This window comes from Cydia strobilella, chromosome 2, assembly GCF_947568885.1.
Source record: "Cydia strobilella chromosome 2, ilCydStro3.1, whole genome shotgun sequence".
NCBI classification, from domain to species: Eukaryota; Metazoa; Arthropoda; class Insecta; order Lepidoptera; family Tortricidae; genus Cydia; species Cydia strobilella.
The window spans coordinates 1,680,140-1,695,156 of NC_086042.1; the positions used below are offsets into that span (position 1 = coordinate 1,680,140).

Here is a 15,017-nt window from a genome sequence, read left to right on the forward strand (position 1 = left end):
CGTACACCAACACTGAACAGCTCACTGGGAATTCCGCTACCGCCTGTATTTGGACCACCGCCCGATATGATTACGCCGGTTGGCGCGTCAGCAAGGTTCGAATTTACTCCACCGCCGTTGCCTTGTGCTCCCGGTGCCGGCTGGCCAGATCCATCTCCATCACCGCCAGACATGATGTCCAAAGTCGGGTTGTCACCAGTATAGGTACAAGGAAAAACAATCGAGTTCGATTCTCGATTGTTTTTCCTTGTACCTACAAAGGCATATCTTCCATACCCCGTTTAATTGCGTGATGGTGAATTCCAGTTGCTAGTTGCTAGTTTGAATTCCTCAAACCAGCTAGTGGCCAGTGGTTTATACCAAACTGAACATATCACATTAAAAAAAACATTAGTGGTCACTGACCTGTCCAATTGAGGTAGTGTGCGTGAACTGTGTTTGTGTATGTAATGGGGTAATTTGACAGAATCTGAAAATTTACCCTCCTCTACCCCCTCTTAAGAAAGCAGGGGGATTAACACGGTCGCATTTTTATCGCTTGTCACCATGCCTGTCACGTTCTAACAAGTATGTAAGTGACGGGCATAGTGACAGGCGATAAAAATGGAACCATGCTGAGCCCACAGCTGTGCACACAAATGTCTGTGACCTGAAATAAGGTTTTCTTTCCGTAATAAGTTTCTATGCACGGTGTATATACGTTTGGGATCTTATAAAGCGTTCATGGTCAACGGGAAACTCGGGTGTCTCGCGACATAATCGTTTACATTATTTTTTTTCTTCTTGTCAGGGAATGGCCGCTACACATATGGACTGCTGGCGGTAGTCAGCCTTTCAATCTTGGCGATGGGCTGCGACATGTTCGGCTTCTCTGTGGTGGTGGTTGGCTGTCAGTGCGATTTCCAGCTCACAGCTGGACAGAGGAACGTACTGATGTCCATGCCTTTTCTTGGTAAGATCAACAATACCCCGGAGCATACGATCCAGTGCAGCTTAAGAATGTAACAACACTGTTGTCTTTTGAAAATGCTACAAGACGGATATGGATTTTTTGTTTGATCTTTTACGTACATCATCGATCATTTGACATCTTACGATTATTCCAACCCGATGCGACATATTACATTTGTACATAATTGTATAAGTATATATATATGCAATAGTTTAATTAAATAAATATTCATCTCTCATTCTCATCGTCCCTAGCCAACGTGCAAATCGTTAACGCTCCGTGGCGTAGCGTAGTCATCTCTCTCTGTCACTTTTCCATATTAGTGCGACAGAGAGACAGTTGCGTTTCGTTCGCTACGGAGCGTAAACGATTGGCACGTTGGCTACGCACCCTGATGAGAGGGATCGTATAGTCAGTCTACAACTAACTACTTACAAGATGGTCTGACCGAGTTAAAAAGGCCACCTCAGGCTAACTCCATCATTCGGTGAGGGCTACGCCAGATCAAGACCGATGGAGACAAATCACAGGAACTGTTAAACCAAGCGATCACGATCCTCAGTAATGTGGGACATACAAAGGAGAGAAGTGTCGATGATTCAACCACCTTCTGCGATGGTAATTCTCCCGTAATGATCTCCAATATCAAGTTTAGTATACCACGAGCTAAAATGAGTCATTGAATATTTCCAGGCCCAGTAGTCATGTCATACCCGTGGGGCTTCTACAGTGACACGCGGGGCCGACGAAAATGTCTCCTTCTCGCTATGAGTTTTGGTTTTCTGGCCTCAGCCGCCAGCGCACTGTCACCAAACTGGATCGTGCTTGCTGTACTCCGGTTTGTGAGCACTAGTTGGTAAGTTAACTGTATGTTTTTAAAGCGCTTCCTTCTAACCTGGTTTAGCATTTGTGGTCTCGTGGTTGAAACTGTCAATGTGACTGTCAGATGGAGTCAATACAGTTTCATCACTAAAAATCATCGTCTATAAAGCTAGAGTATCGCCATTGAAATCCACTTCGACCCCACGTCTTGAGTTGCAGTTATATGGGTTAGCATTGATTGCTTCTTCTCGTGATGTCACAATCAAGGATTTTTTTGTAAAAACAAAAATACAAATTATATCGAGATAATCAAGATAAAATACAAGTATTAAGTTACTTAGTTTAGGTATTGATGTAAAATATGTTAGAGCCAGTTACAATTTTTGCTTACTAGATCTTATATTTTATGTTTACTTTTGTAAAACCATGTTTGTACATTTATAGTATTTTAGTACTATTTAAGCGTATTATGATTGTTTTAATTTTTGGATATTTTTCAATCAAATAAAATAAAAATAAAAATCATTTAATTCAGAAAACACAGGTTCCATAATATGGTTAGTAACTCTTTACTTAAGAACTATGTTAGAATATTATTAAAGGAAAACTAAACTAAAATTAAATTAAATTAAAATTACAAAACAAAAAACAAAAACATACAAGATGCGGCCACCCCCTCCGCCGCTTCATGCATCCCGTGAACTCCTTCTCATAACATGCAGATCCATGAAGCGGCCGAGGACGGGCGAGTCCAGCCTGTCCGCTATCATCTGCAGGATGCTGTTGCCGCTCCCTCGCACACGTCGTATAACGGACGCCGACTTTTTGCGTATTATAGCATAAAAATCGTCGACGGCCGCATCTGCAAACATGCCCGACGCGCTGCAATAACGAGGGAGCCGCATCAGGGCCCTGAATGCGTTATTGTATTGCACTCTTAGTGCATTGTACGCCCGCTAGACCACTCGTGTAAAAACTTTGGCAGTACGCTCTAAAAAGAGATAGTTTTACAGGCACACTACAGCGAGTGAATCTATGAGCCAGCATATTGCCGCGAACGGACAATGACCTTCGCTCACGTTCTATATCCTTATCATCTTTAAGGTCTTCGGTTAGCACATGGCCCAGATATTTGAACTGTGACACTCGCTTCAAAGGCATACCGTTTAAGAGAAGTGGTGGAATGTATAGTGGCAACTTGTTCTTACCTTTGAAAATCATGAACTCACTTTTTTTCACGTTATACCTTAAGCCGTGTGCATCCGCATACCTTTCACATATTTTAATTAGCTTTTGCAGTCAATGAAATAAATTTTATCTTATCTCTTAATCAAATATTGTCGATTTCAAATGTTAACTACTACTCGAGGTATTGTTATGTACTTGGCTTCTCCTTGTTGGTTCATCTACGATGCTCTTATGACGCAACAATTGAAATTAATCTGGCTATTTTCTAGTAACTCTTTCAGCGTTGGTTTTATACAATATAGATAGGTACTCCTTAAAAACTCCTTGTCACTGTACAATACACCAGCATTTTTTCTAAAAGAAATTTTTGCATTTTAGCTGCAGTTGCGCGCAGTCAGCAACGTACGCGCTGCTGGGCGAGTCGAGCTCACAGCGCATGCGCGGCACCTATATGCTCTTCATGACTAGTGTGTTTATGCTCACAGTCGCTTACTACTTCGGTGAGTTGTTTCCTATAGTTGCCATCGCATGTGTGATAAGTACTACATTTGCGAATGGTCGTGCGAATATTTTATGAATTTCGTGCATTTCCAAGTTTTTTGACCCGTATGATGATGTGTAGAGTTAGCACCATAGCACAAACCTGTCTTTCGTAGTATCTTGACGAATGCAATTTTGTTTACCGTTTTAAGAAGGGAAATTCGTTTGAGCGGCTGAAGTGAAAAATAAAATAATTTTAGCTTATCACGGAGTTAATCGGGATACTAGTTAGATACCAAGATAAACCTATATATTTCAATTAAAACATGCAGTCATCTTCGTTTGGTGTAGTGTAAGTGTAGTGGGATTGACATTTTTTATCACTATTTACATAAAGAATCGCAAATAGTACGTTTTACCTGTACGTAGAGCAACATTAAATAATTATTATAACTATCCGAATGGAAACAGAACAAGCAAAAAATTTGCAACAAACATAAAACCGTTTTGCTGAATGAATAAAAGTGGAATGTAATCATACTCGAATATGTATGTCTGTAAAATACTTTTTAACTGGAAAAGTACAGTAAGTTGCACAATGAATATTCGCACGTTATTGTTATGAAAGAATTCAAGCAGATGACTGACTGTACTTCCGTGTTACACACGAACTCAGAAATAATAACTATTAACTGATTAATATCGTCTTCAATGTAGGCAAATCCGTGAATAGCTGATGTTTTATAGCATAACATTTTACCTTCCAGGGGCGGGCTACTTTATCCTAAACCTGGAGTTTTCTTTGGACCTGGGCTTTATCAGATTCATGCCGTGGCGTCTGCTGGTCCTGGTGTTGGCCCTGCCCATGGGGATGAGCTGGCTGGCGCTGTTAAACTTCTACGAGAGCCCAAAATTCCTCGCTAATTCTGGTAGAGAAGACCAGGCGGTGAAATTGCTAGAAAAGATATGGAGGAGAAACGGTGGGAATGATGAGTATCCTGTAAGTTTACTGATCTATAAATCCACCAAATGCAATTTTTTGTATTTCCAAATTTTTTTATATATAATTTAAACCATCCGCAACAGCGTTCCACATTGTCTCGTAGAATTAAGCTCAATGGGTGAAGAGGCCGGTATGTAGGATATAAAGCGTTGCCAATCTTTAACATGAATATTCATGAGGATTCACTGAGTTGTTTTGGAACAATAGGGTTAAGGGATCCCTTATTAACTTTGTGGAATAACCACATTTTTTGAAGTTCTGCCGGCCTAGCCAAGGAGACAATCGCTTGCTCTACGACAATGAAACGCTTTGTGTCTCTCTATCACTCTTTTATATTAGTGCAACAGTGACAGTTGCGTTTCGTTCACTACGGAGCGTAGGCGATTGGCATATTGGCTACGCCACCTGGCTATATCCATACTATCCATATCCATACTATACAACAAAATACAAATACAAAAAACACTAATATTATAAATGCGAAAGTGTGTCTGTCTGTCTGTCTGTGTTACCTCTTCACGCTGAACCGATTTAGTTGAAATTTGGTATAGGGGTAGTTTGAGTCCCGGAGAAGGACATAGGAATAGGATACTTTTTATCCAACAACTCGCCCCTTAAGGGGATGAGATGAGTCTGCGCGGAATAGTAATTTGGGTACCTTAATTTTCAAAGAAATCTACTTTTTATTACACCCTTCTTCTCACCCCCAAAAGGGATGACTTTCTTTTATTTATTAAATTTGTATCTTCACTTCCACTTCCACCTGCAAGTTGGAGAAGTCACGAGAAGTTGAACAAGTTTAAGAAGTTAAAGTTCAAGAATTTGAAGACGTTGAAGTTGGAGAACTTGAAGTTAAAGAAATTTGAGAAGTTGAAGTTGAATAAGTTGAAGAAATTGTAGAACGTGAAGAAGTCGGAGAAGTTGAAGTTGAAAAAGTTGGAAAAGTCAAGTTGAAAAAGTTGGAGAAGTAGAAGTTGAAAACGATGAAGTTGAAGAAGTTGGAGTTAAAGAAGTTGTGAAGTTGAAGTTGGAGAGGTTAATATTGAAGAACTTCGAGATATTGAAGTTGAATAAATTGAGGAAGTCGAAGTTGAAGATGTTGGATAAATTGAAGAAGTAAAAGTTGAAGAAGTTGAAGTTGGAAGAGTTCAAGAAGTTGTAGAAGTGGAAGAAGTTGGAGTAGTTGATTGAAATTGAAGAAGATGATGTTGGAGAATTGAAGAAATTGGAGAAGTCGAAGTTTGAGAAGTGGAAGTTGAAAAAGTGGGAAAAACAGAAGTTGTAAGTTGAAGAAGCTGAAGAAAATGGAAAGAAAGAAGTTGGAGACAGTAACGAAGTTGAAGAAGTATAAAATGTCGGAGAAGTTGGAAAAAAAGGACGAAGTTGAATAAGACGAAGAAGTTGAAGTTGAAGAAGTTAGAAAACTTGAAGAAGTTTAAGAAGTTGGAGAAGTTGTAGTTGAAGAAGTTGGAGAAATTGAAGAACTTGGATAAATTGAAGAAGTTCAACTACTTATACAAACTTCCACCCCCATCTCATCCCCTTAAGGGGCGAGTTGCTGGATAAAAAATATCTTATTGCTATGTCCTTCTCCGGGACTCAAACTACCCCTATACCAAATTTCAACTAAATCGGTTCAGCATGAAGAGGTAACACAGGCAGACACACTTTCGCATTTATAATATTAGTATTTTTTGTAGTGTTGTAAAGTTGCTCTGAAATGGTTTCTGGTTGGTTTATGCATTGTATGTGTCTATTTCAGGTAAAAAAGATAATCCTAAACGAGGACTCCACGGCGCCTGAGCAGAAACTCCCATTGATTCAATCGTTGTGGGCGCAGACTGCCCCCCTCTTCCGTCCTCCGCTGCTTTGGCGAACCCTGCAGCTCTACTATATCACCGCCATGCTCTATGCCGTGTAGGTATTAAAAGTTTTTGGATTCTTCATGTAAAAATCCTAGCTGAAACTTAATATGAGATCTAACAAAGTCGCCAGACTTAAATAACATTTAAGGCTCATGCTCATTCTAAAATCTTACCTTAATAATCGAGACCAGCGTACGGAATTAACTCAGATCTTTTAACTAGGGAAGAATAAAGATATATATCAACTAGCTTGACAATGGAATGTGGCGTACCACAAGGGAGCGTTTTAGCACCCCTATTGTTTTTAATTTATATTAATGGCATCACCAGTAGTACCCAACATCCAATGATACTCTTCGCAGACGACAGCACAGTATTTATAGAACATGATCAAGACCGTGACTTTGAATTTGACATTAATACAACTTTTCATAATATTATTCAATGGCTTGTTGACAATAATTTAAAAATAAATTTGGAAAAAACGAATTTAATGCAATTTACTCAAAGGAAAACAGTTCCAGATGTAAGCATAGAATACGAGGGACAAAATATTAACAAAACCCTAACACAAAAGTTTTTAGGGATCCACATAAACCACAATATGTCGTGGGAGACGCACTGCATTGAAATTTGCAAAAAAGGTCTGTTTTCCTATGCACTATATCGGTTACGGGAAACAGCCGATCGTAGTACTGTCCTAACAGCCTATCATGGATTTGTTGCATCCACATTACGATATGGGATAATATTTTGGGGCAACTCAACATACAAAAATGTATTATTCCTAGCATAAAAGAGATGTATTAGAGAAATATGAGGATTAAAACGAGTGGAAAGCCACCAAGCTCTCTTTAAAACATTGAAAATTTTAACATTGCCGTCTTTCTACATATATGAGTGCTGCGTATTTGTTAACTCAAATCCTGGTCTTTTCCAAAGGAGAGAGCCCCCACAAGGTTTCAATCTACGTCCTAAAAACCCTGGTGTGCACCTTGAAGCTTGTCAAACTAGCCTTATGTGCAACAACATTGTAACGATGGGCCCAAAGTTTTACAATAAACTGCCATCTGACATCAAAAGTACTAGCCCAAAGAAATTGAAATGGTTATTGCGCAAATTTCTTTTGGTAAGATGTTATTATTATGTTCAAGACTTTTCAAATGATAACAGTATGTAATAAGATATTGACATTTAAGTTATTACATTCGCTTACAGCGATAAGACCGCCTGTTGCTACCTTTATTCACTTTGTAAATATGTTATTGACTTTTCTTTGTGGTGCAATAAAGTGTATTTACTTACTTACTTACTTACATTATTCCGAATTTTAATTGAAAATTAAACTGACATTGTACGTTCTTATTATTAGTTGTATGTAGGTAGGTATATTACGTTAAGGTTGGTTGACTATTTTTATTTATATTATTTTTTTCATTTTGCTACATATATGTTAATTGTAAATTTGTATTAAATAGTTAGTTTTATTTTAAGTATCATACGCCGAAAAGGTGCATCATAGCCGCTGCATGAAAAACACCCTAACACCTGTATTAATGTATTTACACCTGTGACGACGAAATAAAAATGATTGATTGATTGATCTGTGGTGAAAGTGAATCCATCGGATTCCAGGAAGACAAGAAGGGGCCAACGCTTTAGTTTTATTTTAATTTTAATTTAGTCAAGACCGCGAAGATATGTTTGATGACGACAATGCATGACAAGTGGCCATCGTTGGGAAAGGCCTATGCCCAGTAGTAGTCTTTCAACTTAATAATGAGCATATTGTTTACAGGAACAACAGCTTGATGATGTGGTACCCATTCTTGCTGGACGCATTTCTGGCAGATGATGGTTCCTCAGACCAAGGTGGCCTCTGCAACATGATCCTTCGCTCGCAAGATGAATCTAATAACCAACAGGTTAGTAAATAATATCATAATCTTGATATCAGACCTGCTATAGTTAAACCAACCAAATTTTGCAGCTGTCATTCAATAATAGTTATTTGTTATACAAGGGTGCAAAGTTGTATTTTACCCGCGAGTGTGCAATTGAAACACGAGCAAGCGAAAGGATTCTATATTTGAACCACGAGCGAAGCGAGAAGCGAAGATGATATTTTCTAGAGAATAAGCACGGATAACAAATTTAGATTATTCAGCAGCAAGGTTGAAATGGCCGAAAATAATGTGACGGCATCACGCACGCGAACAAAAGCTGTATACCTAATATTAAACCTTTAAACTTATTCCACGTGCGTTAATGCAGTTACCTATAAAACAAGATTCTTTCAGTTTATGAAGACACTTTCTAACAGCAATAGTCTGAATCCTAAAGGTCATTTGACAATTTACAACAGTGACAATTCATTGTCTTTTTCGTGCTTTGTGTCTGCTTAATGTAAGCTGCTGGAGTGCTCCTCAACCGAATTCAAAAACCTGGTAATTAGTTCGTCCTTTAATCTGACCTCTAATAAACCCTGTTCTGTTCCCTCCTTCACTTGCTAAACAGACTCTGGCACACCAACTGTCAGTAGAAAAATCTAATTAAAAAATGTAGGCGCCAAGGTTGACCTAATCTTCTCCTCACCTTAGAATATATGAAAATCGCTAAAATATGGATGACGCCAAATGTCACATTCTCCTAATATTATTTATCAAAAATAAAAATAACAGTGACATCTATTGTTGGAATAAAATTCATTTAATCATAATGCGCAGTTTACATTTTTCATAGACCGTAAATATGGTAGAGAATTTCAAAAGTATCAAGACCATTGAATCCATTTTCTGTGGTGTTGTCACATACTGATTTTTAAAAACTACTTCTTATCGAGCGCTGCAAATATTCCTTGGTCTAACTATAGCATGAGTTGCGTTCTCTTACATTTAGCGCGACTTCAAGTATGGACTCGTGCGCAAGAAATCATGCTAGCCGGTCACATCTTGATGAAGTCATGTAGAAAAATCATCAAGCACGAATGTACAGGGCTATTGGAGGAAATCAGTCCGATAATGCGTGGATCGTAATTTATTTCGCCTTGCGGTTTCCTCTTGACTCTCGATATCAGAGTCTCGAGCAATTGCAACAGTGTCGATAATCCTCATTATTTGATTCCAGGCTTCCGACTGTTTCTCGAAGCTCGACCACTTCACAACCTTATCTAGCAGCGCCTACTCTTTGGTGTTTACGCTGATCTACCTCGTCATGTCTCGCTTCGCTGGCCGCATGAAGCTCATGTTGATAATCATCCTGACTGTGGCCTCCGCGTCCGGTGTGGTCGTCATAATGACCACGAACAACACCATTAGTTTGCTCTTCTTCTTAGGAATTTTGACGACGGGGCTAGGAATTGGACTTATGTTCTCTTACTTCATTGAGCTGTATCCCACATCGTATCGGTAAGATTTTTCCAACCTACTATAATGTTTTTCAAACGGGAAGGGTAGGGTTACATTTGTTTTTTTTTCATTCCATGTCATTGACGTTTCAGACCAATCCTTTTGTAACAAAAATAACTTGAATCCTAATAGGTCAAAAAGTATATATCTTCGCAGCTTAGAATATTACATTATAATAGACATAAATCACCAAAATATATTATATCTACCTATAGGTATATATATAAACGTAAAAGTCCTGACTGACTGACTGAGAGCTGAATTTTTCACAATAGGTAGCTTTTATGACGTTAGTATCTACTAAGAAGGGGTTTTTCAAAATTCATCCCCTAAGGGGATGAAATGAGAGTCCAAAGTTTGTATGGGGATCAAATTTTATTTTAAGCTTAGAATTCGAACCTTGGGTAAAATATATATTATTAAAAAACAAGAAAACTAATTTCAGCGTTTTTAAAAATTCATCCCCCAAGGTGGTGAAAAGGGGGTTGAAAGTTTGTATGGAGATCAAACATTTTATTGAGTGCGGGACTGGAATCTTTGTATAAAGGTATATTATTAGCATAGAAGAAAAGTAATTTCAGCGATTATAAAAATTCACCCCTTAAAGGGGTTGAAAGTTTGTATAGGGTTCAAATTTTATTTTAAGGTAGGAATTAGAAACTTCGTAAAAAGGTATATCATTCAGAGTAGAAAACTGATTTTAGCATTTTTGAAAATTCATCCCCCAAGGTTGTGAAAAGGGGGTTGAAAGTTTGTATGGAGATCAAACATTTCTTTGAGTGCGGGACTTGAATCTTTGTATAAAGGCATGCTATTAGAATACAAGAAAAGTAATTACAGCGTTTTTAAACATTCATCCCGTAAAGTGGTTAAAAAGGGATAGAAAATTTGTAGGGGTCCTAATTTCAGCATTTTTGAAAATTCATCCCCCAAGGTGGTAAAAAAGAGGTTGAAAGTTTGTATGGAGATCAAACCTTTTTTTGAGTACAAGACTTCAGTCTTTGTATGAAGGCATATTATTAGAATACAAGAAAAGTAATTTAAGCGCTTAAAAATATACTTCCCCTAAAAGGGTTAAAAAGGGGTTGAAAGTTTGAATCCATTACAAATGCTTAGTGAATCTTCTTAGATAGGCATTGTATAATATTACAAAAAAGTTATTTCAACGTTTTTAATCATTCAACCTCTAAGGGGATTAAAAAGGGGATGTAAGTTTATATGTAGTACAAGGTTTTGTTTTAGCTAGGAACATGAAACTTGGTAAAAGGGTATTATATTAAAAAAAACGAAAACTGATTGCACCGTGTTTGAAAAGTTTGTATTAATAAAGTTTGCATCGGGAGCAAACACTTTTTTAAATAATGGACTTGAAAATCTAAGTGTTGAAAGGGATTATTATTATTATTAATTCTTTATTTCAGATAAATTTGATCCATAGAATTGTTAGTTTGGCTTATGACTACGTTAGTTACTTAACCACTACTACATTATTTAATTATTTACACTTAAGTAGTTCAATCCAAAATTTCAGGAAGGTACATGTATAATCCACCCTGTCTACTATGACCTTGAGTATACTGTTGTGACTGCCCCGAACCCGACACAACAGAGACGCTATTCGCTTACGCCTGACGGCATAGAAGTCGTCAGTTCGTTCCGCGGCGAACATCCCTGAAGCGCTGCAGTAACGAGGCAGTCCCAACAGCAACCTGAAGGCGTCGTTATATTGGATTCGAAGGGCGTTGTATGCCTTTTGAGTATAGTTGACCCATAGACTGCTCGTGTAAAATACTTGACAGAACAATTTATTTCAGTTAGGGGCTTGATATTTCGTACTTAGACAAACATACAAATCCACGCGTACGAAGTCGCGGGCAACAGCTAGTTATATTATAAAAATAAAAAGTTAAATTTTAATATCGGTGATATTCGTTATGTAAAACGGAACTGAATTGCAATAGTTTGACTCTACTTATCGACCAAATCGATTACGCTCGTGTCAAATCGTTACAGTCGCGTCCAATTGTTAAGGTATGTTTACTTAAAAATATAAATAAATCATCAGCATCACCAATAGAATCGATTATATGGCCTTTGCAGATTTAATTAAGATTCGTAAAAAATCGTTTCTATAGGTAATTTGCATTGTCACCACCTTATAATCACTTTTAGACAACCTACTGTAGGATTTAGATAAAGGATTTAGATAAAGTATTGCTGGACACAGTTAATACTTAACATAAGACTTTTGTTTGAATAGGGACATTAGGGACTCGACAACTTACTTAGTAAGACAAGTGCTCGGTAAAATGTGTGTTCTTAGGAAGACACACATTTTACCTTAAGTGGGATTCTATGAATTTGCCCCAACATTGACAAGCCATAGCAAAGCAGTAATTTCTTAATTATGCCATTCTTTACCGTTTGAACAAATTATTATTTATCTAGTGAGTATTTACAAATTTGTATGAAATCTGTTTGTCGCTTCTAACTTTTGCAATAATGAAATAATATCGAAAAAAGTCAAACGTAGGGACATAGCTATGGTTAATATATAGGAACTCCCTACCTTTCATTATATTTAATTTACATCATATTGAGTTAAAATAAAACTAAAACCTTATAAAATAAATAAAAACAAATTAAAACTAACAAAAATAAATTAAACTACGACTTATTTATCTTACAATCTATTTAAAAAAACTAAAATTTTGGACCGCTTGGTGTGATTTTAGGAAGGTAGGTTTTATATTTTACATGCCATCTTAGTGGAAATTTCAGGACAAAGTGGTGATTTAGTTATTAGTTTAGATTTATATTTTATTCCATGTTTCCAGTGGAATGGCAGCATGTCTAGCCGTGATCATGGCACGAGGAAGCGCGCTAGCGGCCACCAACATCATCGGCTCCCACATCATGACGAGCTGCTACCAATGCTTCTACGCATTCACAGCCTACATGTTTAGTAAGCATTTTTATTACCTATAAAAGTTCCATAAGGCTATCGTAACCCAAACTGCGAGCTTCAGCTCTGTGATCGATTATTCTACTCGAGCGACAGTGGCGGCAGGGGAAGCTAGAAACTACCCTCCTTTTTACCCGACTGCCAAAGGAGGAGGGTAATGTTTTTCGAGTGTATGTAAGTATGTATGTATGTTTCTTTGTGGCCTCCTGTAGCTTAACGGCTTGATGGATTTTGATGTATGAGGTATCATTAGATTCGCCTTGATCACGGGAGTATCATAGGAGACATTTTACCGCGAAATTCCTACAGGAACATGTTAATTCTTCGTAAACTCAAGCCACCCACGCGTCAGTAAGCGATGCCAATAACTTGTTCTGCAACTCCCACGCACCTCTCGCGTAGCGGTCCGGTAGCGGGCAAAGAGGACGTGTCCTGCCTTGTGGCGCGCGGTGCGGTACGGAGATAAAAATTTTCGTTAAATAAAAACAGCTAAAAAGCTATAAATAAAAAAATCATTATTTAAAAAAAAAAAAAAAAAAACCCGACTGCACACTAATAAGAGGAAAACAAGCCCCACAAGAATATTGATAAATCAAATGCTAAAACCAAGCTATGGAATACCGTTTAAACAATATAAAATGCACTATGAAATGTGTTCGTAATCGATAGTTAAATAAATAAAAACTTATTCTAAATACTAGCTAAATATAATTTATAAATGTTGATGGAAGTACGAGGAGAGGAAAACCGAGGAAAAGGTGGATGGACTGTGTGAAAGATGATATGAAACTAACGCAAGTGAATGATGAGATGACGGGTGACAGAGATGTATGGAAGAAAAAGACATGCTGCGCCGACCCCAAGTGAATGGGACAAGGGCAAGCGAATGATGATGAAATGTTGATGGTAAGTATCGCAGGCAAGGTAAACGGTATTCCATAACTTAGTTTTAGCATTTGATTAAACAATATTCTTGTGGTGCTTGTTTTCCTCTTTTTAGTGTGCAGTCGGGTTTTTTGTTTTTTTTTATAATATTTTTTTTTTGCATTATCAAACCACGGGTTGCACATGTCATAACCGCGGGAGTATAATAGGGCAAATAGCAATATCTTCTTAATATCTTAACTCTCCGAGATTATGATCTGATGATAAAAAAAACATACACACCTGTCATTGCTATTTGTATTAACTTATAATTCAACTTCCTTTCCTTCCTTCTTTTTCCTTGGCACCATGCCACGGGGGCCCATTTTAGATTTAGATTTTTAGTTTTATAGTAGTTTTAGTTTAGTTAATTGTAGTTTTCTTTTTTCTGTAAGGCTTTATTTATTGTTTCTATTCCAATTGTCAACAGTTTAGATTGTGACTTCCTTTTAAATAGAAACCTAAATTAATCTTAATCTTGTTACAGGCGGTCTCATCTTATCGTGCTTCCTGCCTTCCGACACAAAAAAGAAGACTTAAAGTTTTAGGACAGGTTACGTCAAACCGTTTGTCACCGTTAAAATTTTCGCACAATTTTATTGTATGAAGTCTCATAGTTCTTAGCTGAGTGACGTTGATCAGTCTGTGATTGGCTCTTGGACGGTGAAGCCATACACCGGAATTATACCTATAGAGATAACGATAGGTACTCAATCAATAAACGTACCTACTTAAACAATAACTGCCTTTTTTTCAATACTTATCCAATACAATATTAAATTTATAAAATCAGTACGCAAGTTATAAAAATAAGTACAACGAGATAGTTTATGGGCCTAAAATTTGCCACCGATTGAAAAACGAAATTTTTCACCACACCAACGCAAGGAAAATATTAGCTGTAAGACATCAAACAAAATCAAATCCAAATGTACGTTATTAAATATTTGTTCTACAAAATAAAGTCAATTCCAACATAAGGTAACTAAAACTTGCATCCAATTACTTTGCCACTTCTTGTGCATAAAATGCAACTTTCTCAGTAGTTTCTGGTCAATTAAGTGAGCCTTTATGAGCAGGTGCGGTAAAAACATTATTACCAATTCAATATGGGTGTCATGCATTCGGTAGTCAACCACATACAATGGCATTGTTTAACAGATTACAGCCCGAGCTGAAAAATTTACTTCACTATGGCCGCTTGTAGACGTCCAGTGTTTTCGCCGGACAACGGACCGTGTGTTAAGCGACTAAAGTCGTCGTCAATAGAACTTGCAAATAATGTACACAAACCATTTTACCTTCATTACTTCCTAATCTCGCTCTTTAAAAGGACAACCCATGACCTTACCAACAGTCTATATATGTATATACTAAAATATTTTATTTATATATTTTTTTTGTAAAATTA

At 37.3% G+C, this 15,017-nt stretch overlaps 1 protein-coding gene across 1 annotated transcript; it reads left to right on the forward strand.

The window, feature by feature from the left end:
• Positions 1 to 4,216: 4,216 nt before the first annotated feature.
• Positions 4,217 to 14,251, forward strand: LOC134755401 (uncharacterized). The gene is made up of 6 exons (XM_063691955.1): positions 4,217 to 4,442; positions 6,208 to 6,362; positions 8,109 to 8,235; positions 9,437 to 9,717; positions 12,555 to 12,682; positions 14,094 to 14,251. The coding sequence occupies exons 1-6, from the start codon at positions 4,269 to 4,271 to the stop codon at positions 14,144 to 14,146; spliced, it is 918 nt and encodes a 305-aa protein (XP_063548025.1). The 5' UTR covers positions 4,217 to 4,268; the 3' UTR covers positions 14,147 to 14,251.
• The last annotated feature ends 766 nt before the right edge of the window (positions 14,252 to 15,017 follow it).